Source organism: Narcine bancroftii, chromosome 5 (genome assembly GCF_036971445.1).
Source record: "Narcine bancroftii isolate sNarBan1 chromosome 5, sNarBan1.hap1, whole genome shotgun sequence".
Taxonomy (NCBI): Eukaryota; Metazoa; Chordata; class Chondrichthyes; order Torpediniformes; family Narcinidae; genus Narcine; species Narcine bancroftii.
In genome coordinates, this window is record NC_091473.1 from 173650043 (window position 1) to 173677293 (window position 27251).

A 27251-nucleotide genomic window follows, 5' to 3' on the forward strand; every position below is an offset into this window, starting at 1 on the left:
TAAGGAAAAGAGTAGAGAATGTGGAAGAGCGGGAAATGGCTGTAGAAATGGAAGTGAATGACTTGAGAAAAATTGGAAGAAAGTGCCAAAAAAAATTAAAGAGACACAAGAGTTGTTATCTCAGAAAATTGATATGTTGGAAAATTATAGTAGGCGAAACGACATAAAAATAGTGGGCCTGAAGGAGGGTGAAGAAGGCACAGACATGAAGGAATTTATAAAGGATGGATCCCGAAGGTCCTGGGAATTACAGAAATACAGGAAGAAATGGAAATAGAAAGGGCACACAATACATTAGCTCTGAAACAGGCACATCAAAAACCAAGATCCATCTTAGTAAAATTTTTGAGATACACGACAAGATAAAATAAAAGGGCAAGGAATAAAGTTAGAGTAGATAATAAACCATTGGAATATGAGGGTCAAAAATATTTTTCTACCCAGACATAAGTTTTGAACTCTTAAAGAGGAGGAAGGAGTTCAATACAGCAAAATTGATTTTATGGAAAAAAGGTTATAAATTCATATTAAGACATCCAGCCATGCTTAAAATATTTATACCCGGGGAGCAACACAGACTGTTCTGGGATCCAGAGAAAGCAAGAATTCGCAGAACGTTTGCAGGACAGGAGAAGAGATGAAGAGATGTAACAAGAATGAAGAATGGCGATAAAGTATATATAAAGATGTAAAAACAATGTATATGTAAAGAACTAAAGAGGGAAAAGAGAAGGGAAGGAAGGGAGTAAGGGGGGGAAGAGAGAGAGCTTTGTTATATGTGTTTTAAAAAAAGTGTTTTCTAGAGAGGGCTGGGTAGAGAGGGAATAACCGTCACTGCAAAATCAGTTGACGCTGCAAACAAGATTGCAATCTAAATGAAAAGGGGAGCTGTGGTTGCCCGGCAAGGGATATGGGGCAACTCAGAAAGGGGGAGAACTTTTGGAATTAAGGTATTAGTGGATGTGGGAACTGCGGGGGTACTTTATGTCTTAAATGTGTTGTCGTACATTAAGTGTAATAAGAGAAAACTAAGAGATGAAAATGGGGAAAAGGAGGATGGAGGTGCAAAGAGATGGAAAAGAGGTGTATGCAAGATATGGGATGGCCACATTGAACTATATGATTACAAACATTAATGGAATACATAACCAAATTAAAAGGAAGAGGCTACTAAATTTATTGAAGAAGGAAAAAATAGATATAGCATTTGTGCAGGAAACGCATCTAACTGAAGTGGAACATAACAAACTAAAGAGTGACTGGGTAGGACATATAACGGCAGCATCTATAATTCAAAAGCTAGAGGTGTAGCCATACTAGTTAACAAAAATTTACTAATCAAAATAGATCCGTCAGGGAGGTATGCAATGATAAAGTGTCAGATATACTCAGAATTTTGGAATTTGCTCAATATATATGTGCCTAACGAGGAGGATCAAAAGTTTATGCAGGATATTTTTTTGAAGACTGCAGACACACAATGAAATATATTGATAGGAGGGGATTTTAACCTTAATTTGGACAAAACTGGACAAAAGACAAGTAAAAAGAATAAAGTAGCCAAATTTATGGTTAAATAAATGCAGGAAATGAAACATGGATATATGGAGGAGGCAACACCCAGGAAAGAAGGAATCTTCATATTATTCAAGTAGGCACAAAACCTACGCAAGGATTTATATGTTTTTGTTGTCAGCCCATATTCAAGGGAGAGTTAGGAAAACTGAGTATAAACTAGACTACTATCAGATCATTCATCCCTGTTATTAGCAATAGAACTGGAGGACATCCCACCAAGAACATATAGATGGAGGTTAAACTCCATGCTACTTAAAAGACAAGCATTTAGGGAGTTTATTGAACGCCAAATTAAAACATATTTTAAAATAAAGACAGGATCAGTGAAAGACACATTTATATTATGGGACGCAATGAAAGCCTTCATTAGAGGGCAGATAATAAGTTATGTGACTAAGATGAAAATGGACTACAATCAGGAAATAGAGCAGTTGGAAAGGGAGATAGTAAGAGAAAAGGAATTAGTAAAAAGGGATGATACATCGAAAAGGAGAGAATTGGCGGACAAAAAAATTAAATACGAAACATTACAAACGTACAAGGTGGAGAAGAACATAATGAAAACAAAGCAAAAGTATTACGAACTAGGAGAAAAAACACATAAAATATTAGCCTGGCAACTTAAAACAGAACAAGCTAAAAGAACGATACTGTCATCAAGGAAAAAAGACAAACAAATTACATATAACCCAACAGAGATTAATGAAAATTTAAGGAATTTTATGAACAATTGTATCAAACTGAGAATAAGGGGAAAAATGATAAAATAGAGGAATTTTTAGCTAAAATTGAACTGCCAAAATTGCAAGAAGAGGAACAAAACAAACTAATAAAACCATTTGAAATAGAGGAAGTACAGGATATATTAAAAAAGCTGCCGAACAATAAAACACCAGAGGAGGATGGATTTTCAATTGAATTTTATAAAACATTTAAAGAGTTATTAATTCCTCCTCTCCTGGAAGTAATGAACCAGATAGAAGAAACACAAAACTTGCCAGATTCATATAAGACAGCAATAATTACAGTAATACCAAAGACAGGGAAGGATCCATTAACACCAGCATCATATAGACCAATATCTCTACTTAACGCAGACTATAAGATAATTGCAAAATTAGTAGCAAACAGATTGGCCGCTTGTGTACCTAAAATAGTAAAACAAGATCAAACTGGATTTATTAAGAAAAGACGAACAGCGGACAATGTCTGCAAACTTATTAATCTAATTCACGCAGTTCAAGGAAATAAAAAACCAACAGTGGCTGTTGCTCTAGACGCAGAAAAAGCCTTTGACAGAGTAGAGTGGAATTACTTATTTAAAGTATTACAGAAGTTCAATCTACCAGAAAAATATATAAATTGGATTAAAGCATTGTATAATGGACCATTGGCGAACGTAACAGTAAATGGATATGTATCGAGTCACTTTAAAATAAGTAGGTCAACCAGACAGGGATGTCCACTATCCCCCTCATTGTTTGCCTTAGCAGTAGAACCTTTGGCAGAACTGATAAGAATAGAAAATAAAATGAAAGGGATAAAAACAAAGGAGAAGGAGGATAAAAATCAGCTTATTTGCAGATGACATCATAGTATACCTAACAGAACCAGAGGTACCTTTTCCCCTATTTTATCTGAAGTACATAAGAAATTGAAGGAACATGGAGAAATATCGGGGTACAAGATCAATGCAAATAAAAGTGAAGTGATGCCAATGAGTAATGCTTTCTATACAGAATTTAAAAAAGAATCACCATTTAAATGGCAAGTACAAGCAATCCGATACCTTGGGATCAGGTTGGATAATAACTTAAGCCACTTGTACAAACTAAATTATCAGCCACTAATAAAGAAATTGCAGGAAGACTTAGAACATTGGAAAGAATTACCGCTAATGTTGATGGGGAGGGTAAACTGCATTAAAATGAACGTGTTCCCAAGGATACAATACTTATTTCAAACGTTACCAATTCCTTTAACAGAAAAATTCTTTAAGGAACTAAAGAGAATAATAAGGAAATTCTTGTGGAAAGGGAGGAATCCAAGGGTAGCGTTAGATAAATTAGCAGAGAGGTATTATCAAGGTGGTTTGCAGTTACCAAATCTTAGAAATGATTATAGAGCCACACAATTAAGATATTTATCAGATTTTTACCAGACAAGGGAAAAACCAGACTGGACTAAGATAGAACCAGATAAAATAGGGGAAAAGGTACCAGAACATATACTTTATAAGTGGGATGAAAAGCTGGTGCAATATAAAAACTCACCAGTACTGCATCATTTACATAATACATGGAAGAAGATCCACTTAGAAAGGAAAAAAGCGAATTATCAAATACCAAAATTACTATTGACGCAAAATCCGCTAATCCCTTTTACAATAGACAACCTTTCCTTTAAAGAATGGGAGAGAAAAGGAATCACAAGAATAGAAAATGGTTTTTTGGGAAATAATTTATTAACATTTGAACAGTTGAAGTACAAATATGGAATAACTCATGGTAGAATGTTTGCATATCATCAATTGAAAGCTTATTTAAAGGATAAGTTGGGAAACAGCTTGAGATTACCTGATGGAAGCAGCTTTGAATACGTGATTACAGACACAATGGTAATTAAAAGATTTATAACCAACATGTACATTAAGCTGCAAGATAAGGATGATGAAATAAACTATAAACCTAAGCAGAAGTGGGAAAAGGATCTAAATATAAAGATAAAAAATGAAATATGGGAAAGTTATGTTCTGGAACTATGAAGAATACAATAAACACAAGGTTACGCATGATACAGTATAATTGGTTACACAGGGTATATGTTACTCCTCAAAAATTAAAAAAATGGGACTCAACATTATCGGATAGATGTTTTCGCTGTAAGAAGGAAATGGGAACAACACTACATGCAACTTGGGCATGTACGATAGTAAATACGTTTTGAGAAGAATTAAATCAGATACTAAATAAAATTACAAAAAATAACATACCAAAAAAACCAGAGTTATTTCTTTTAAATAACATAAGAAGTGGAGAATTAGGCCTCAAATTGGATAAAGTGCAAAAAAAAATTCATTATGATAGCCTTAGCGATAGCAAAAAAAATGTATAATGTCAACTTGGAAAATGGAAGAGAGCATGAGTATACAGCAATGGGTTCATGGAAATGAATAAGTGTATTGCATTGGAAAAAATAACATATAATTTAAAAAATAAAGTAAAAATGTTTCAACAAATTTGGGAACCGTATATGGAACATGTCAGAGAGAGCTTGCCTACGACCTCCATCCCCTAAACTGAGAATGAAAATGATAAGAAGACAAAATGACTAGATTCAGTGTGTAATAAATAGATGCATTTTTCTTGTTTATTTTCCTTTGTGTGAAGATATTGTTTTATGGTTTTATTATATTGTTATGTTGAATATTTATGGGTTTTGGAGGGGGGTGGGTAGAGGGGAGGGAGGGAAAGGGGAAAAAATGGGGAGAAAAGACCACTGTGTAAATTTAATGATAAATGTTTGTACATATTTTGGTTGATATGGTTCATAGTGTGAAAACTAAAAAAAATATATAAAAAAACACTGATCTAGATGATAGGATGATAAATTGGATTAGTAGGTACGCAGATGATATGAAGATTGGTAGTGTTGTGGACAATGAAGAAGGTTATCAAAGCTTGCAATAGGTGGGCTTAAAGATGTCAGATGGAGTTTAATGCTGATAAATGTGAGGTGCAAATGTCATATACGTTAAATTCTAGGCAGTTGAGGAGTTCAGTAGAACAAAGGGACTTAGGAATTCTGGTGCATAATTCTCTGAAAGTTGAGTTATATGAAGAAAGCATTTGGTATGTTGGCCTTCATAAATCAGAGTGTTGAATACAGGAGTTGGGATGTCATTTTGAAATTGTTTAAGGCATTGATGAGGCCAAATTTGGAATATTGTGTGCAGTCTTGGTCACCGAATTATAGAACGCATATAAACAGAATAGAGAGAAAGCAGAGGAGATTTACAAGAAGGTTGCCTGGGTTTCAGGGTTTGAGTTACAAAGAAATGTTGAACAGGCTGGGACTTTATTCCCTGGAGTATAGAAGATTGAGGGTGATTATGAGGGGGACAGATAGAGTCAGTGTTGTCAGGCTTTTTCCATTGAGAGTGGGGAGATTCAAACAAGAGGACATGGATTGAGATTGAAGGGGGGGAAGTTTAGGGGAAACATGAGGGGGAAATTTCTTCACTCAGAGGGTGGTAGGAGTATGGAATGAGCTTCCGGCCGAAGTGGAGGATGCGGGTTCATTTTTAATATTTAAGGAAAAGTTAGATAGTTATATGGACAAGAGAGGTGTGGCAGGTCAACGTGACTAATTGGGAGAAGATGGCATGGACTAGAAGGGCTGAACTGTCTGTTTCTGTGCTTTAATGTTAAATGGTTATAATAAATCCTGATTCTGTAGTTGCCATGTTTCAACGAGGACCAGAGTTGTGCCAATGAAAGTCAAAGAAGCCATTAAGAGGCTGGAAAGCAAGAGCAAAGCAGTAAGAGAAATCACCCAAACCAAAGGATTACCAAAATCAATAGTTTGGAACATCATTAAGAGGGAAGAGTCTACTGGTGAGCTCAGTAATCGCAAAGGGGCTGGTAGGCCAAGGAAGACCTCCACAGCTGATGATATTCATTATAATGATGAAAAATCCCCAAACGCCTATCCGACAGATCAGAAACACTCTTCAGGAGGCAGTTGTTGATGTGTTAATGACTACTGTCCATAGAAGAGATAACGAACAGGCATACAGAGGGTACACTGTAAGATGCAATCTACTAGTTAGTCACAGAAACAGCTTGGCCAGATTACATTTAGCCAAGAATTATTTAAAAGAGCCTGCAGAATTCTGTAAAAAGGCCTTGTGGACAGATGAGACCAAGATTATTCTGTATCAGAGCGATGTTAAGTCTGAAGGCATAAAGGAACTGCCCAAAATCCAAAGCATACCACCTCATCTGTGAAATGTGGTGAATGTATTATGGCCTGGGCTTATTTGGATCCCACAGGCACTGGCGCACATATCGTCATTGATGGTGTAACTGCTGATGGCAGTAGCAAAATGAATTCTGAGGTGTATAGAAACGTCTGCTCAAGTTCAAGCAAATTCATTCACCCTACAACAAGACAATTATCCCAAACATCCTGCTAAAGCAACAAAGGAGTTTATCAAAGCTTAATAACTGGAAAATTCTTGAATGGCCAAGTCAGTCACCCGATCTAAATCTAACTGAGGCTGCCTTCCATATTCTGAAGAGAAAACATTAGGGCCTCAAAACAAGCAGGAGCTGAAGATGGCTGCAGTAGTGGCCTGTCAGAACATCATCAGAGAAGATACTTAGCACCTGGTGATGTCTATGAATCACAGACTTCAAGCAGTCATTGCATGCAACAAAGAATAAACAGGAGTACTTTAACATACATCCTATTGCTATGTCCAAAATATTATGGTGCCCTGAAATGAGGTGACTATGTATAAAATGTACTGTAATTTCTACATGGTCAAACCAAAATGCATATAAATAACTTTGAATAAAATCTGGAATGTGCACTTTAATCACAGGTTAATTGTTTGATTACAAATTTCAAACTGTGAGGTGTAGGGCAAATAATGGAAAAAATATCTTTGTCGTGCACTTTATAGAGCAAAAAGGGTTGAGCAAAAAGCAGTCAGACAACTTGAATAAAAAGTTGGGAGGATAGTGGAGAGAAGGAAAGTAGGAGCAGAGGGAGGAGTACATGTCAACAGGCAAGAGGTCAGAGGTGGATGTGGGTTGGAGGGCAGTAAAGTTAAAAAACCCAAGGTGATAAATGGAGTGGGTATCTCCCGGAATTGAAAATGAAAAGGGTAGGGAACAGGAGGAAAGGGGACTGAGGGATAGGGAAAGTGAGAGAGAGATGGGAGAAGAGTTGATGAGAAACTGCAGGTTGATGCTCATGCCATCTGATTGGAGAGAGCCCAGAGGGAACATTAGATGTTCTCTCCAATTTGCCGGTAGCCTCAATGTGGCAGTGCGTGAGGCTATGGACATACATGTCAGTGAGGGGAATGGGGTTTGTGGAATGATTTTTTTTAGTAAGGTCCTTCCAATGGCTAACTATTTTACATTTCATCCAAAGCAGGCCCTGTTAATCGTTAATGGAACCGCTTCTTTCCCTAGCCAGCCTTTTACTCTTGATATGCCAATAGAATCTCTTGAGATTTTCTTTTACCCTGCCTGCCAGATCCATCTCATTTCCTCATTTTTGCCCTTGTGATTTCCATATTAAACATACTCCAACTAAACTTTCACAAGCTTTAATTTATATTAGACTTTTTGAGATATTTGTGTTGATAAGACTTGTCAAAATTGTTAAAGGAAACAGTTTTCTCAAAAAACAGAACTGTGACTGTTTCAGTACAAATTGCATCCCTTAACAAGAATATCCTTACATTGAAAATGTTTTTGTTACCCAGACAATACCACTTTGACAAACCCATGCCTCAGATATTCCTCTTATTGGAAAAGGCAAACACCTACCAGTTTCATTTGCATACTGACCATGAGAGGATTAGTTAATACTTTGATGGAATGAGTTGAGCTGATATTCTTGACGACAATTGTACATGTACTGTTTTGGGAATTCAAGGCACACAGCTGAAATGACAATCTTTCTTTTAGTCCTTGTAATTTGTCATATTCACAAATGTTAAGAGACTTTTTTTTGCCACTTATCCCACAATTGTACTTGTTTATCTGAACAATTGCCGAAAAAATACAGTGAAACCCTGTTATAACCCCTTTATGGACCCTGTTGGGGACCATAAAATCTTATCACGAAAAAAACAGGGTCGTGCTAAATCGAGGTTTCACTGTTAAATTTGCATACCTACTTCATTTCTATTTCTTCTTTATTTGGAACATCCCAGTTATTCTGTATGCATTTAAAATCAAACCAGGATCCCAACACTCAAGTCAAATGACTCATCACGTTATATCCAAATCTGCGTAAAATCAGAGATTCACTTTAGATTGAACAGATTGAAATCTCATTCCCATTTTAAAATTGAATGTTAGGAGTTTGTTGATTTCAAATTAACTGCACCACAATTTCATGCTTAAAAATGGAAACACTTGGAAGTATTTTGCAGGTCATGCAAAATATATGGAGAGCTAAATAGTTAGTGTTGTAAAGTGGTATACAACATGTAAAGTGGCTCTTTAAACTACTAGCTCCCTGTTATTTGGTGGTAGGGGGATGGTTTAGGATTACTAAAAATTCAGTTGTTGATATTAAACCAATTTTTAATTCATTTGCATTTTAGACTATTAACATTTATACACGAAAATGATTTATTAGTGCCAATTACTTTGTTATCTCCACAGCAGTTAAAAAATTATTAATCAGTTGCAGAACAGTCTGACAATGTGAGGTCTTATAGAACATAGAAAACTACAGCACATTGCAGGCCTTTTGGCTCACAATGTTGTGCTGACCTATATAATCCTACTCCACGATTAACCTAACACCTCCCTCCCTCCCTCCTTCATAATTCATAACAGCCTATTTTTCTTACATCCATGTGCCTATCTCAGAGTCTTTTAAATATCCCTATTCCATGAGCCTCAACCACCATCTCCAGCATTAGATCCCAGGTACCCACAACTTTAAAAAAAATCCTTCCTCTGTCATCTCCCCTAAACTTCCCTCCACTCACCTTAAACAGTCTGGTATTGGCTATTGTCTCCCTGGGAGAAAAAGGTGGTAGCTGCCCACTCTATTAGTTTCCCTCATAATCTTATACACCTCTATTAAGTTGACTCTCATCCTTTGTCACTCCAAAGGGAAAATGCCTAGCTTGCTCAACATTTCTTCATAAGACATTATCTTTAATGTTGTTAGCATTCTGGTAAATCTCCTCTGTATCCTTTCTAAAGCTTCCGCATAATTCCAATAGTTCTGTGACCAGAAATGAACACAATAAGTGTGGTTTAACCAGACTTCCATAGAGCTACAATATTACCATATGTCTCTGGAACTCAATCTGTTGACTAAGGAAGGCCAGCACATCATAAGGCATCTTATCCATCCTATCAACTGTTGAGGCAACTTTGAAGGATCTATGGTCTTGGATCCCAAGATCTCTCGGTTCATCCACATTGCTAAGAATTCTCTCATTAGCCTGGTACTCTTCCTTCAGTTTCAATCTTCCAAAGTATATCACTTCACAGTTTTTTGCATTGAACTCCATCTGCCATTTCTCCACCCAACTGTCTATGTCCCATTGTAGCCTATGACAACATTTTACACCATCCTCAACACCTCCAACCTTCATTTAATCTGTAAATTTACTAATTCACCCCTCCACTTCCTTATCCAAGTTATTTATAAAGATCTCAAAGTGCAGTGGTCCCAGAATAGATCACTGCGGAACACCTCTAGTCACCAGCTTCTGGCCAGAATGAAATCCATCTCCATCATCTGCCTTCTGTGGGCCAACCAATTCAGAAATCACATACCCATGTTTTTTTGGATCCCATGCCGAGTGTCTCACTTATCATCAGGTACCTTATTGTGATCAAATCAGGCTCAGTGGGTTCACAGAGAAACGTGTCCAGACACAGGCTAAACAAACAAAGGATGATCTTTATTGCACACATGGGGAAATAGTAACGGGGAAAACACAAAATAATTCTCAGTACTTTGAAGAATGTAAGCAGTCACATCAGATACAGCTATCTCTGAAACTAATGGCTGCTTACGTTATCTCTCACACATGTGCAGTTATATTTAGTAACTCACACACTCTAACTATACAGAGACTTCAACATGTATTCCTGGTTCCCTGTTCCAATGGGGTATGGCTCGATGCAAAGTATTCCCACACCCTCAGTGTAGTGCACACATGACCAGTGACTCCTCCAGTGATGTGCACAATTCACAACCTGACACGGAGCAGTGTTTGTAGTCAGGACCAAGGAGCAAAGAGAATGACCTGCTGCATATGGTGCAGTAAGATGGGGAGTCCGGCCCAGGTAATCAATAAGTGATTTAAAGTGGCCAGTGGTCAGGTGTGCACTAATGGGTGGTGCAACTTCTGAGTAGGTTCCAGACAGAGAAGTCATGTGACTCTCCACAATCCACATTCCCATCTGGTTTCAGACAGGGAGGCCGCATGACTCCACAATCCCACCAGGTTCCAGGCGGAGATACTACATGACCTTTCCCAATCTGCACTGCACTTGTCAAACACCTTAATAAAATCCATGTACACAACATAACCACTTGTCCTGCATCAATCTGTTTTATGTCAACCTGGAAGTTAGAAGATAGCCTGAGAATACAGCAATGGTACATAGAAATGAATAAATGTATTCCATTGGAAAAAATAACATATAATTTAAGAAATAACATCATAGTATTTGAACAAATTTGGGAACCGTACATGGGACACAACAGAGAAGTCCTACCGTGGACCTCCACCCCCTAAAATGACAGAAGGAGAAGAAGATGAAATGAACTGATCCAGTGTGTAAAAGTAGAAGACACAAATTTCTTATTTATTTTCATTGTGTGATGACATTGTTTAATGGGTTTAATGTATCATATATGTTGAACGTTGAGTGGGTGGGGAGAGGGGGTGAAGGAGAGAGCGAAGAGAGGGGGGAAAAGGGGAGAAAATGACACTGTGTATATTCAAGAGGGAAATGTTTGTGTGTATTTTGGTCAGTATGGTTCATAGTGTGAAAAATAAAAATAAAAATTTTTAAAAATCTGTTTTGTCACCTCAAAAAATTTATTTAGGTTTATGAGATACGACTGTCCCTCACAAAACCTTGCTGACTTCCTTAATGAGACTATGCTGCTCTGAATGCTTATAAGCCAGTGGTTCTCCACATTTTTTCCCCACTTACATGCCACCTGAAGTAATCCCTTATTAACCACAGAGTACCTATGACATCCTATGCTATTGGTCAGTGGTTCTCGACCTTTGACTTTAAGTATTCTCTATGCCATAGGTGCTCTGTGATTAGTAGAGGATTGCTTAAGGTGATATGTGTGTGGAAAGAAATAGTTTGAAAACCACTATTTTAATCGTACCTCATTGACTCGTTATGTGCACAGTTTCATAACTCCAAAGGAAATGGGCCAATGACAATTTTTCTCAAGCAAAATATTTCAATAACAATTGGGTCTAGAGCAGTGATTTTCAACCTTCCCTTCCCACTCACATCCTACCTTAAGCAATCCCTTACTAATCACAGAGCACCAATGGCATAGAGATGACCTTCTACCAAATGCTCCATCTGACTGACAACACTTTTTCCCATCCCCCCCTCCCCAGCAGCTGTATGAAAAACTTCAATGTAAAATGCATATTTGGTCTTAACGAATGTGTAGAACTCTGAATCAATTGAATGATTTGGTGTTAAACCACATAATTGTTTAAAACGATGATGAGAATTTATTGCATGTGTACATTGTATATAAATGTAAATGACAATGAAATCCTTGTTTGCTACAGGCTAACAAACAAGTATAAATTAAATTAATGCAATGTGTTATGAGAGAAAAAATAAATATGAAAGCAAAGATCAATGCAGTTCGGCAACTGTAGGCAAACCTTTTGACATCTTGGGGTAGTGGGGGGCTGCTTTCAGGAGGAGTGAATCCAAGGAAAGGATCCGGTTGAGACGGAAAACCCGGCCGAGTACTGAAAACCTAGCTGACCAACTGGCCAATGTATTCACAGATATCTTCAACATCTCACTCCAACAGGGCATGACACCAAACTGTTTCAAACAGGCCTCAATCATACCAGTGCCCAAGGAGAGTGTGGTAACTTCCCTAAATGACTACCAACCAGTGGCACTCACCTTCACAGGGATGAATGTTTTGAGAGGTTGCTGTTGAAGCACATCAGCTCCTGCCTGAGTGGCGATGCAGATCCATCCTAATTTGCCTTCTTAGGTCAACTGATCTACGGCAGATGCCATCTCACTCGCTCACAATCTCACAAAACCCTGAAGCACCTGGGCAGGAAGGATGATACATCACTTCAACATTCAACATCATCATCCCCTCAAAACTAATCAGCAAACTCCAAAACTTGGATCTCAATACCCTACTGTGTAAATCTACTTGGAACGTTGCTGTTATAGAGCAGCAGCAATCATCAAGAATTCACAACATGCAGACTGTTGTCATCAGGAAAGAGGTATAGGTGCCACACAACTCATACCATTAGATACAGGAACAATTGCTACCCCACCCCCCTCCACTATGAGATTCCTAAACAACTCATACCATTAGATACAGGAACAATTGCTACCCCACCCCCCTCCACTATAAGATTCCTAAACAACTCATACCATTAGATACAGGAACAATTGCTACCCCACCCCCCTCCACTATAAGATTCCTAAACAACAGACTCGGAGACTCATTTAATGATTCTTACTTTGCCCATTATTTATAACTGATTTTTTTTTCTGTATTGCACACTCAGTTTGTTTATATTTCTATAGTTATGTTTTTTTGCATGCATATATTTTTTGAGTATAATTAGTTATCAATAAATAGAAATTCTTCCAGGCCCGCAGGAAAAATAAACTCAGGTTGGTATGTGATGCCACGTGTGTATTCTGACAATAAATCTGAAAGCTGAATCTGAAATTTGTTATGGTTGCGTTACTGTTGGGACATCGTAAGCCTGCTTGCTGTTTGAGGGAGGAGAAAATGTTTTGGGGAGAAATATTGTTTTGGGTATAGATGTGCCAGACTTCAGGCTTGAAGGTGTAGCAGTGAGGTTGATGGATTCAAGGGTTCAAAGGTTCCTTTTATTGACATGTAATAAAACATTAAAAATGTAATATACATGATGTACTTTAACATTTGCCTGCTGTAAGGCAAGCAAAGAGTCACCATGAGCATTGCCTGGCACCCGATCAATAGGAGAAAGAGAAGCAAAAGTGATTGGTTGCCTTCTTTAGGTAGTACCTCCCGTAGATATTTTTGGTCGATGCGTTGTTGGATTTCCTTGTGCCTGATACTTTTTCCAGTCTCCTGCATTCCTGGGCATTCGATTTTTCCAAACCAGTCTGGTATGCAACCAACATACTTTCTGTTGTACACCTGTAGAAGTTTGATAAAGCATTCACTGACATACCAGACTCCTCAAACTCCTTAGAAAGTAGAGTCTTCTACATGGTTGCCTCAATGAGCTGGCTTGTAGAGAGTTCTCTGACATTTCTTGAAGCCTCATACCCTCTCCACTTCATACCCTCCCCCACAATAAGCTGCTTGGTCTTGCTCTCATTGAGAGCTAGAATGTTGTTCTGGCACCACCCAGTTGTATTCTCAATCTCCATCCTGTATACTGACTCATCATTACCTGTTATTTATCCTACAATGGTGGTGTGGTCAGCGAATTTATAGATTGCGTTGGAGCTGACCTTAGCTACACAATTGCCAGTCGGACATAATCCAGATTTTTTTTATTATGCTGACAGGCATAAGTGTAGTTGGGCAGTTCTCCCAGAATACACGTCTGTAAGGTACATATTTTAACATTAAATTTTAAGTGTGATTGCAGTTTGAGATCGTTTTCCACTTCCTTCAGGGATAGAGAATAAAATCACACTCAGTTATTATTATTATTTTAGATCATTTATTAAATGGGAGGCAATAAATGTGAATTTCAATACAAGAGATTGACATGGTGGTATGGATAGTAGAAAGCTGGGATTTTGAGAACCATTAATGTTTTAAATAAAATTAACAGGAGTGTAAATGTTTTGTATTGTAAAAACCTTGATGTTCTGATTTTTAAAAAAAATCTGCAGATGCTAATAAAACTGAACAAGTCCAGCAGCATCTGTCGAAAGAGAAACAGTTAACATTCAGGCTGAAGTTCCTTTATTCAGTGAAAAACATTTCAATTAATAAAATAAACTTTATATTTATTTCCAAGTCAAAAATCTACCTGCAAACAAATGCCGTTTGAGTACATTTAGGTACATTGAGTAAATTTAGGACAGAGATGAGGAGAAACTGCTTTCTCCAGAGGGTAATGAATCTGTGGAATTCGGTATCCATTGAAGCAGTGGATGTGACCTCTGTAAATATATTTAAGACCAGGTTGAATAGATTTCCACATACCTAGGGATATGGGGGAAAAGGCAGGTAGGTGGAGCTAGCCTATCATCAGATCAGACAAGATCTCATTGAATGGTGGAGCAGACTCATCAGGCTGGAAGGCCTACTCATGCTTCTATTTCTTAGGTTCTTATGTTTTTTCTGTATATTAACCATCCATACTGGGACACTGGTTAGAGTATCATAATCCAAATGCAAGCATTTCTACAATTTTTAAAAATTGTTGCATCCCAAGTTTACTACCCTGAATCTTGAAGCTATGTCCCCAAGTTGTGGTTTCCCCTACCAATGTAAATAACTTACCTAGCTCAATCTTATCTATGCCTTTCATAATTTTATATGTTTCTATCAGATCCCCTCTCATTCTTCTAAATTCCAGTGAGTACAGTCCCAGACAAACCTCCTCTACAACCCCCCCTCCCCACCCCACCAAAGGAGGGGGAGGGGCAGGACTGGCATCTTAATGTTCTGGGGTTCCATTGCTTCAGACCTGATAGAGAGGAAGGGTTAAACGGGGTGGGGTAGCATTGTTAGGGAAAATATCTCAGCTGTGCGAAGTCAGGACAGCCAGGAGGGTGTGTCTACAGAGGCAATTTGGGTGGAGTTGAGGAATGGAAAAGATGTGACCACACTGGTAGGGTTGTATTATAGACCGCCTAATAGTCAGAGAGAATTGGAGAGCAAATCTGTAGAGAGAAAGCAGACCGATGTAAGATGCAAAACATTGTGATCTTAGGAGAATTTAACTTTCCAAATATTGACTGGGATTCCCATACTGTAAAAGGACTGGATGGCTTGAAGTTTGTGAAATGTGTTTGGGAAAGTTTCCAAATCAATATATAGAGGTTGCATCAAGAGAGGATGCAATTCTTGGTCTCCTATTAGGGAACATGACAGGTCAGGTGAACATTTTGGGTCCAGTGACTATAATGTGATTAGCTTCAATTTGATTATAGAAAAGGATAAGTCTGGTCCTCATGTTGGGATTCTGAACTGGAGGAACACAAATTTTGTGGAAAGGAGAAAGGATTCAAAAAGAGTGGATTGGGATGTGTTTTTATCTGGCAAGGGTATATTAAGTAAGTGGATGGCCTTCAGAGGTGAAATCTTGAGAGTGCAGAGTTTGCATGTTCCTGTCAGGATTAAAGGCAAAGTTAACAGGCATAGGAGCCTGGTTTACAAGGGATTTTGGTGATCTTGTTAAGAAGAAGAGGGAGACCTATAGCAAGTATAGGCAACATTGAGCTAATGAGGTACTTGAAGAGTACAGAAAATGCTCAAAGGAAATCAGGAAGGCAAAAATAAGACATGAGGTTGCACTGGCAAATTTTCTTTCCTTGGCTTGGCTTCGCGGACGAAGATTTATGGAGGGGTAATGTCCACATCAGCTGCAGGCTCGTTTGTGGCTGACAAGTCCAATGTGGGACAGGCAGACACGGTTGCAGCAGTTGCAAGGGAAAAATGGTGGGTTGGGGTTGGGTGTTGGGTTTTTCCTCCTTTGTCTTTTGTCAGTGAGGTGGGCTCTGCGGTCTTCTTCAAAGGAGGTTGCTGCCCGCCAAACTGTGAGGCGCCAAGATGCACGGTTTGAGGCGATATCAGCCGACTGGCGGTGGTCAATGTGGCAGGCACCAAGAGATTTCTTTAGGCAGACCTTGTACCTCTTCTTTGGTGCACCTCTGTCTCGGTGGCCAGTGGAGAGCTCGTCATATAACATGATCTTGGGAAGGCGATGGTCCTCCATTCTCGAAACATGACCTACCCAGTGCAGTTAGATCTTCAGCAGCGTGGATTCGATGCTGTCGGCCTCTGCCATCTCGAGTACTTCGATGTTGGTGATGAAGTCGCTCCAATGAATGTTGAGGATGGAGCGGAGACAACGCTGGTGGAAGCGTTCTAGGAGCCATAGGTGATGCTGGTAGAGGACCCATGATTCGGAGCCGAACAGGAGTGTGAGTATGACAACGGCTCTGTATACGCTAATCTTTGTGAGGTTTTTCAGTTGGTTGTTTTTCCAGACTCTTTTGTGTAGTCTTACAGAGGCGCTATTTGCCTTGGCGAGTCTGTTGTCTATCACTTTGTCGATCCTTGCATCCGATGAAATGGTGCAGCTGAGATAGTTAAACTGGTTGACCGTTTTGAGTTTTGTGTGCCCAATGGAGATGTGGGGGGGCTGGTAGTCATGGTGGGGAGCTGGCTGATGGAGGACCTCAGTTTTCTTCAGGCTGACTTCCAGGCCAAATATTTTGGCAGTTTTCGCAAAACAGGACGTCAAGCGCTGAAGAGCTGGCTCTGAATGGGCAACTAAAGCGGCATCATCTGCAAAGAGTAGTTCACGGACAAATTGCTCTTGTGTCTTGGTGTGAGCTTGCAGGCGCCTCAGATTGAAGAGACTGCCATCCGTGCGGTACCGGATGTAAACAGCGTCTTCATTGTTGAGGTCTTTCATGGCTTGTTTCAGCATCATGCTGAAGAAGATTGAAAAGAGGGTTGGTGCAAGAACACAGCCTTGCTTCACGCCATTGTTAATGGAGAAGGGTTCAGAGAGCTCATTGCTGTATCTGACCTGACCTTGATGGTTTTCGTGCAGTTGGATAACCATGTTGAGGAACTTTGGGGGGCATCCGAGGCGCTCTAGTATTTGCCAAAGCCCTTTCCTACTCACGGTGTCGAAGGCTTTGGTGAGGTCAACAGAGGTGATGTAGAGTCCTTTGTTTTGTTCTCTGCACTTTTCTTGGAGCTGTCTGAGGGCAAAGACCATGTCAATAGTTCCTCTGTTTGCGCGAAAGCCACACTGTGATTCTCGGAGAACATTCTCGGCGACACTAGGTATTATTCTATTTAGGATAATCCTAGTGAAGATTTTGCCTGCAATGGAGAGCAGCGTGATTCCCCTGTAGTTTGAGCAGTCTGATTTCTCGCCTTTGTTTTTGTACAGGGTGATGATGATGGCATCACGAAGGTCCTGAGGCAGCTTTCCTTAGTTGCAGCAGAGCTTGAAAAACTCATGCAGTTTGGCATGCAGAGTTTTGCCGCCAGCCTTCCAGACCTCTGGGGGGATTCCATCCATACCTGCTGCTTTCCCACTTTTCAGTTGTTCAATTGCCTTATATGGCAAATAATGTGAAAGTAAACCCAAAGGGCTTCTGTAAGTTATTAAGAGTAAAAGATAGTAAAAGACAAAATTGTAGAGTTTTTCGAAAAGTTACTAAGAAGGTAGATGAAAGAAAGCCTGTGGATGTAAAGACTTTGACAGGGTCCCACATGGGAGGTTAGTTGAGAAGGTTATGACACTAGATATCCATGGAAAGGTTGTAAACTGGATTTGTGGGAGAAATAGTGATATTTGGTGCTTGCTTCTCAGACTGGAGGCCTGTGGTGTGGCTCAGGGATCTGTGTTGGGACTTTTTTTTGTTGTATATATCCATGATCTGAATAATAATGCGATAAATTGGATCAGCAAATTTGCTGATGACACAAAGATAGAAGACATTGTGGATAGCGAGGAAGATTTTCAAAGCTTGCAGAGGGATCTGGACCACTGGGAGAATGGGCCAAGCAATGGCAGATGGAATTTAATGCAGACAAGTGTGAGGTGATGTATTTTGGATTAGCAAACCAAGGTAGGACATACACATAAATGGTAGGGCACTGAGGTGTATGGAGGAGCAGAGAGATCTGGGAATACAGTTGCATGTTCCAAGAAGGTGGTGTCGCAGCTGGACAAGGTTGTAAAGAAACCTTTTGGCATCTTAGCCTTTATAAATCAAAGCATTGAGTATAGGAGTGGGGATGTTATGTTGAAGTTGTTTAAGACATTGGCGAGGCCAAATTTGGAATATTGTGTGCATTTCTGGTCGGCTAAGTACAGGAAGGATATCAATAAGATTGAAAGAGTGCAGAGAAGAATTACTAGAATATTTCCAGGTCATTAGGAGTTGAGTTACAGGGAAAGATTAAACAGGTTAGAACTGTATTCCTTGGAGTGAAGAAGAATGAGTGGAGATTTGATAGAAGTTTACAAGATTATGAGAGGTGTAGACAGAGAGGATGCGAATAGGCTTTTTGCACTTAGATTGGGGGAGATAAATACGAGAGGTCATAGTTTTAAGCTGAAAAGGAAAAGATTTAAGGGATCATTAGTGGAAAGTTCTTCACTCAGAGGCTGGTGTGGTGAATGTAGGCTCGATCTTGAGTCAAGAATAAATTGGATAGAAACATGGATGGGAGACAACTGGAGAGTTATGGAATAGGAGCAGGTCAATGGGACTAGGGAAATAATGGCTGGCACAGACTAGAAGGGCTGAATGACCTGTTTTTTGTGCTGTAGCGTTCTTTGGCTCTAAGTAACATCTGAAACATAAACATTAAAGTTGGTGTAAAATTAAATTGAAATCTGTTCCTGGTTCAGTTACATATCAGCAAGTATAGTTTGTATAGTTTTGTTTCCTAAGAATTCCACAAAGTTCAAAGGAACTTATCTGTGTTTAAATTTGATTTGCAACTAAATAGCTTTTTCATACAAAAGTAAGTTACTTCACTGGACTCTTGATTTGGAGTGGGATATAGAAAATTCTGTTTTCATGATTAATAAATTTACCTTATCGAACACCAAGTTTGTAACCTTAATCAGAAATGCCCCCAAAATTAACTACACCATTACCTTGTACAATATATTTATTCTCAGCAAATTAAATGTGAACATTTTTAACATTTGATGTATTTCAGTGTTCCTTAATTTGGAAGAGAACAGATGGAATTGCAAAGTTCTGACCAATTAGTGTAATGCTCATGGGCTAAATATTCATGTAATGTAAAATATGGGTTGCAATAAATGTACATGAAGATTCCTTTACTGTCAAGTAATAATTCCACAAAATTGTCAACTTTTTCATGCCATAAAAGCACACAGGCACCCCCAGCAAAAAGAGACGAAAGGCGATTCCTACAGAGACATGGGGAATTTGTGGAATCACTTCCTGTGCACCTGCAACTGCATACCTCCTGTCAGTTCCATTGGCGATCCAGAATTCCCAGTTGCAAAACTCCAATACAGTTAAGGCCCGAGGCCCTTCGGGAGTTCCTCTTTCCATTGACACCCTCACAGATTTCAGTCCCAATACCTGGTTCCCATGAGTTAACCTCCATCAACCTGTGGCTTAGTGTGTGTCCTTCAGCCTCCAGTCTCCTGTAACCTGTGTGAGTCCTTCAGCTCTTGAGCCCCTCGCTAGTCCGATGCAGTGGTCACCTTCCCTGAAGGATCATCTCTCAAGCATCTCCTTAGCGGGGTGATATTCTCCTGCTCTGGAGGCAGAAGCTAAGCTGAAAATGAAGATAATCCAATTGTTGCAATTGCAGGAAATAGCTGCAGGTGTTGGAAATCTGAAAAGAAAAGCAGATAATAATGAAAACATATTGCAGGTCATGCAACATGTGTGGGAAAAGAAATAGTTTACATTTTGGTTTGGCACCCCTTCAACAGATCGAGAAAAGTAAGAAAAACAAATGTGTTTTAAGTTGCTGAGAGGGTAAATTGAAAAGATGGGTTGTTTGTGATAGGGTGCAGATCAAAGCTGTTAAGGTGAGGTAGGAAAAAGAGAAACATTGGTACAACCACATTTTTGGAAAGAAAAGGGACGATTAACAGAAATTGTTAAATTTAATATTAAATTCAGAAAATATCAACATATTGTTACAGAGTCCAGAAGACCCCCAAAACCAGCAGCATTAGATATACACCTCAACACAACAGGGTACTTAAACAAAAATAGTTTTTAATTATGTTTGAACAAAAAAACAGAATTAAACTTTAACTTATTACTTAACCTACCTAACCTACTTAATCCCCCCTCTAATACTAAGCGCAGGTGTGTGTAATATATATTTAAGTTAGAAAAGTTCTTTGGATCACAGTCAAATCTCACTGGTTGCAGGCAATTCTTGTACTGTGCACGGAAGTTAGCATTAACAAAGTTCCCCAGTCTTTGGTGCTTAACACGCAAATGGTTATCACACAGGAGGTTCTTGTTGGTCTTCAGAGAGAGATTCCTTTTTGTTCCAGGACATCTGCACCTGATTCCTGTTTAATCAGTCTTGCTGACGAAACTTGCCCCCTTCAGGGTTCTCCAGATGATCCTCCTTCTTTCAGGTCACCTTTCAGACAGCCAGCATTCTCCTTTGATCAGACAGTCTTCCAAAAGTTTGCCAGCTTTATCCTTCTGGAACTGGTTTCTGTCGCCTTTCTCTCTGTTTTCACACCCTCTCGCTCTGAGAGCAAAACTATTCTCTCCTCTGCCTGCAAAGATCACATGCTCTCCCAGGAAAGCTGTATGCTGATACTTTGTTGCTCTTTTGCAAAAAGCACTCTGCAAAAGTCCTGCAAAAATTCCGTGTTTTAAAATGTGTGTGCGAAAGCTGCTCTAGCAATTCTTCCCAAACCACCTCAAAATACTCTGTCACAATATTTAAAAGGAAGAACTGATGCTGTCCATAAGCTTTAGTTAAATATCATTAGACCATGATAGGATGAAGACAGAGGGAAAAGTGGGAGTAAAATGTCAATAGATTACTGGGAGCTTACCGTCAACCTTGCAGCCTGAACAGAGGTGTTTGGAAAAGCAGTTGTCCAAATCTAGTCTTTTTAGTAATGTCTGATTTTTAAAATAATTATTATCTTGACAGCTTTGGCTGCTTTGCCAAGGTAGAGGGAAGTGTAGATGGAGTCAGTAGAGGGGAGGCTAGTTGGTGTTCACAACTCTTGGAAATTTGGAAACTTGGAAATTTCTTGCTGCCTTGGGCGGCAGAGCAGTTCCAAACTGTGCTGTATTCAGGATGCTTTCCATGATGCAACTATAAAAATTGGTGAGGAACAATTAATTTCCTTGAGCTTCTAAGAATTTGAAAGCAGTATTAAGAAATGTTTAGGTTTGTAAGTATAACACACATTTATCAAGAATGCTAGATGATCAATTGTTACTGGTTATCAATTATGTAAAAAATGTTTGTCTTTGAAAACCTACCCGGCTGAACTTTTTGTTTTATCAAACTGAATTGAAATTTCATTCAATGTTGCAGGTTGTTTTGCCATCAAATTGGGATTGCTTTTGCCTTCTGGTTACAGAGTTAGCCTTGTGCCTCACCGAAACTAGATTTTGTCATTTTATTTTAACTTTTGAGTATAGAATGCTATACTTCGTTTCCAAACAACCATGCAATATAATTTATTAAGATGGCAATTTAGTTTTCTATTTTTTTTCTGTAGATTTTGTTTGTTATAGAATGTTGTAAGTAAACCTTTTGATTTTGACATTAAACTTTATTGTTCAAATCCCAGAAGCCCATAAAATCCAATGTGAAACAACAGTTGATTGCAATATATCAATAAAGAAATATAAATGTTATACCAGAATGAGACAATTATTCCTCCATTAACTAATATTATTAATCTGTGAATCATGTTTGAGATGATGAAGGTAGTTTTTTTGTGTTTGAATTTCTTTACAACACTATAATGTTTGTATAAAATTATTAAGGTATTTTCTTCCCTTTAAAAATCTTTGATTTGATTTTAAGCTTAATGAAAGTGAACTTAATTTTTGCACTTCAAATGCAGCTGCTCTCAATATATTCTGACAAATTTTATCAGTTAAAATGCAAAATCCAAAACTGGAGAAACTCAGCAAGACAAAGTGTACTTTATGTAGCAAAGATAAGGATACAGAGCCAACATTTTGGGTTTGAGCCCATCAAGATATGGATGGTTTGGTCCATGCCTCGATGAAGGGCCCAAGACCGAAATATTGTTTATGTATCTTCATATTTGCCTCATTAAGTACACTTTTGACCTGCTGAGTTTCTCTAGCCTTGTGTTTTTACTTCTGCCCTGGAGTAGACTTTCGTATTTTACTTCTTGCTTGCGAATTTATTTCTGAATGGGTCTAATTTTTATTGTTGCTTCGACATTAAATTTAGATTTGAAAGCAGTGAATTGAATGAATGTCTTAAATTTTCTCCATGTTTTGTATTAACTGGCCTTTTTTCCCTTTGCAGGTATGAAGGACGAAGCTCAAGAAGTGTCAGGTTTGTGATCAGTTACCATTCTTCATGTCATATTATTCCTTTTGGAGTGTATTAATTAAACAAAACTCTGCCCTTTGGACCTTTCCCTTGTTGGTTGATCAATTGCACCTAAAACCTGGAGGCTACGGAACTCATGCTCTGAATGTAATCATTAATGGTTACCTTCTCTTGTCTTTTTGCGCAATATGTTTAATTTTGCATATCACTTGGATGTTGCTGAATGGTAAAAAAATGCAATGAATCAATTGAATTTCTTTAGGTGGTTTAGTGAAAGGATTTGTTTGGTTTATTCAATAATTGCTCCATTCAGATTCATTTTGTTAATATTCATTGTAGAATATATATTTGTTCAAGAGGTTGAAGTGTCTACTATTGTGGTATCTTAAGTTATTAATAATCATCTTGATATATTATCATTGTGTATTATATCAGTCATTCAGGACCAGTTCTTGAAATTGTACACCAGTAGTTAATTTCTATTGATCTTGGGCATTAAAAAGTTAACTGGTGCACAAGTTTTACCAAGAATTTCGTATTTTTCTCCAAAGTCAACTAATTTAGTGTCTTCCAGAATATTCTTACCATGTAGACTTTGATTGCCATGATGATTTGCCAGATCATTAACTTTCAGTAATTGCTCATAAGTATTTTGTTTGTATACATCCTTACAGTCAAAAATCTATTTCTGAAGAGGAACAGGTTGCGCAAAATTCTTTGATTTGACATTTGACAGAAAGGTAGCTAATAAGATAGCAGTGAACGAAAGTGATGGCTTTGTTTTATAAATTTCACTTTTCTACCAGGTTAAATTGTGCAATTTTTAGAAGCCCTCTGAAGTATTCAACTCATCCAAGCTGAAAGATATTTGTTTTCAAAAGAAGGACAGCTCATAATTATTTTCTAAAAGTGTTAAAACTTTTGATATTTGATGAATAGAACTATTAATCTGTATTCAAGCTTTTATGAAAGTTGTTACCTGAGATCTGGGTCAAAACCAAAACTTATTATTAAGGTGAAGTTATTTGTGCACATCTTTTACAACTAAATGGGAGTAGCTGAGAAAGGTGGCAGACTGAAGGGAAATCATGTCTCAAGATATGACCTGGAATCTAAGTTTCAAACACTGCGACACATCAGGGAGGGGGGAGAGGTACCTGGACACTTTTTTTCAGGAGATAATCACGCCCATTAGAATAACTGCCTCAAATTTGGTCTGTGGTTAGGGACAAGAGGGGGTGACTGCAAGTGAGGCAGGTAGTGGTATCCAAGAGTCAATGCAGGCGGACCCTCAGCCCTTTATCATTCTTACTCCTTATGTGGAGAAGTGTGGGGGCTTGTATAAAGGATGAGCAACCTAATTGTGGCTCTATGGTTCAGGAAGTCATTCAAGGGTGGGGGAAGAGAAAAGTAGTGGTAATTGGGGACAGTATAGTTAGGGGAATAGACAAAATTCTCTGTTGCAGGGATGGAGCATCATGAAGGTTGTGTTGCCTGCCTGGTGCCGAAGTTTGGGACATCTTATCTGACTTGCTTAGGAATTTACAGTGGGAGGGGAAAAATCCAATTGTCGTGGACCATGTGGGTATCAATGATGCAAGTAGAACCAGGTAAAAGCTTCTGCTAAGGGAATTTGAGGAGCTAGGGATCAAATTAAAAAGCAGAAGCAAAAAGGTGGTAATCTCTGCTTGACTACCTGAGCCTCATGCAAATTGGCACAGAGTCTGGAAGATTAGAGACTTCAATGTGTGGCTCAAGGATTGGTGTGGGAGAAGTGGGTTCCAATTCATGGGAAATTGGCACCAGTATTAGGGAAGGAAGGTATTGTTCAAAGGGGATGGGCTCCATCGGAACCATGATGGGACCTGGATCCTGGTGGATCACATAACTAGGGGTGTTGTCACGGTTTTAAATTAAATAGTAGGTGGGTAGGGGGGTGGATTCAACAGACTGGAGAGGGATGGAAAAAGTAAAAGAAGAATGTGGTAAAGAAAAGAAAAAAATTTTTTAAATAAATAAATAAGAGTAGAGAGGATAAAAGTCAAGTGTAAAAGAGGCAAAGGTTACCAGATTTTAAAACCACAATGGGTATTGTGGTGTTACACCACCAGCCTGCAGGGGGCACCCTCTGTACCTGCAGGAGTGTACCACTGGCATACTGCAGGGGGCACCCTCTGTACTTGCAGGAGTGTACCACTGGCCTACTGCAGGGGGCACCCTCTGTACTTGCAGGAGTGTACCACTGGCCTACTGCAGGGGGCACCCTCTGTACCTGCAGGAGTGTACCACTGGCCTACTGCAGGGGGCAACCTCTGTACTTGCAGGAGTGTACCACCGGCCTACTGCAGGGGGCAACCTCTGTACTTGCAGGAGTGTACCACCGGCCTACTGCAGGGTGCAACCTCTGTACTTGCAGGAGTGTACCACCGGCCTACTGCAGGGGGCAACCTCTGTACTTGCAGGAGTGTACCACCGGCCTACTGCAGGGGGCACCCTCTGTACTTGCAGGAGTGTACCACCGGCCTACTGCAGGGGGCAACCTCTGTACTTGCAGGAGTGTACCACTGGCCAACTGCAGGGGGTAACCTCTGTACCTGCAGGAGTGTAAGGGGACAGGACAACGCCTGGCTGGCTGCCAATGGATCAAGCCCCACCCGGTCGGGTGTCAATCACCCTCCGGGATATAAGCCTGTGCCAGCTTCTCGAGGCCTCACACTGAATTGCTGCAGCCACAGGCAGCCTGGCTCTGTGGAAGTCTTTGTGGATTAAAGCCTGTTGTTCAGTTTTTATCTTTGAGGATTCAATGAGTACAGTAGAGGGAAGCAGATGGACATTGTTTATCTGAATTTCCAGATGTGTCTGATTCTGTCTAACAATCCACCACAGGTATAAGGACACTTTAATGACTGCCTGTAGTATTCAAAATAAGGTCAGTGAACTTGTAGCACAAATCAGTACAAAGGTGTATGATTTAACGGCCATTACAGAAACATGGTTGTAGGGTGGAGAGAACTGGGAATTAAATATCCAACTCGGAAGGACAGGCAGGAGGTAAGGGAGGTGGGGTAGTGCTCTTAGTTAAGGATGAGATCAGGGCAATAGTGAGAGATGATGCAAGATCTAAGGAGCAAAATGTTGAGTCCATTTGGGTGGTGATTAGGAACAGTAAAGGGGAAGAAAAATCACTGGTATTAGTTGTCCATTAGCATCTCAATGAAAACATTACAGTGGCACAGGCAATAAACCAAGAAATATTGGAGGCATGTAAGGATGGAGCTGCAGTTATTGTGGGGGACTTTAACCTGCTCATCTTCTTTGGCTTGGCTTCGCGGACGAAGATTTATGGAGGGGGTAAAAAGTCCACGTCAGCTGCAGGCTCGTTTGTGGCTGACCAGTCCGATGCGGGACAGGCAGACACGATTGCAGCGGTTGCAAGGGAAAATTGGTTGGTTGGGGTTGGGTGTTGGGTTTTTCCTCCTTTGCCTTTTGTCAGTGAGGTGGGCTCTGCGGTCTTCTTCAAAGGAGGCTGCTGCCCGCCAAACTGTGAGGCGCCAAGATGCACGGTTTGAGGCGTTATCAGCCCACTGGCGGTGGTCAATGTGGCAGGCACCAAGAGATTTCTTTAGGCAGTCCTTGTACCTTTTCTTTGGTGCACCTCTGTCACGGTGGCCAGTGGAGAGCTCGCCATATAATACGATCTTGGGAAGGCGATGGTCCTCCATTCTGGAGACGTGACCCATCCAGCGCAGCTGGATCTTCAGCAGCGTGGACTCGATGCTGTCGACCTCTGCCATCTCGAGTACCTCGACGTTAGGGGTGTGAGCGCTCCAATGGATGTTGAGGATGGAGCGGAGACAACGCTGGTGGAAGCGTTCTAGGAGCCGTAGGTGGTGCCGGTAACCTGCTCATAGACTGGGTAAAAACACACCAAAATGCTGGAGAAACACAGCTAGTCTTTTCAATGTCCATAGATAGATTGCTGACAATTTGGGCCTGGGCCCTTCTTCAAGATATAAGCAGAATGAGCCAAGAGCAGGAAATCTCAGAATTCAGATAGTGCTGGCTGGGGGAAGAACCCAGACCAACTCAAGGTGTTAATTAGATATGATATGGGATGAGGAAAGAATTTATCATGTTTGTGCGAAAGGAGACGGGGAAGCTAAAGACAGAGCTGGGGGAAGGCAAGAGTGAAAATAATAAGGGGGTGAGTGGGTAACGAAAGCCGGATAAGTTAATGTCATCTAGCTGAAGTCTACCAAGTCAGAAGATAAGGGGCTGTTCCTCCAATTTGTGGGTGGTCTCAGTCTGACAGTGCACGAGACCATGGCCAGACATGTCACCAATGGAATAGGATGGAGAAATGAAATGGGTGGCCACTGAGGATCCACATTATTGCACTGGTTAGATCCGATGTG

General features: G+C 39.7%; 1 protein-coding gene across 8 annotated transcripts in view; it reads left to right on the forward strand.

Annotated features, from left to right (window-relative positions):
- Positions 1-27251, forward strand: part of iqsec1b (IQ motif and Sec7 domain ArfGEF 1b) — a 446158-nt gene that overhangs the window by 91154 nt on the left and 327753 nt on the right. For 7 of the 8 annotated variants that reach the window (XM_069939805.1, XM_069939812.1, XM_069939810.1 and 4 more), the window contains exon 2: positions 22810-22839. In XM_069939805.1, the coding sequence (XP_069795906.1) occupies positions 22810-22839 (30 nt within the window). Of the gene's footprint in view, positions 1-22021; positions 22044-22809; positions 22840-27251 lie in introns of those variants that run through there. The other variant, XM_069939807.1, reaches the window with a different exon arrangement.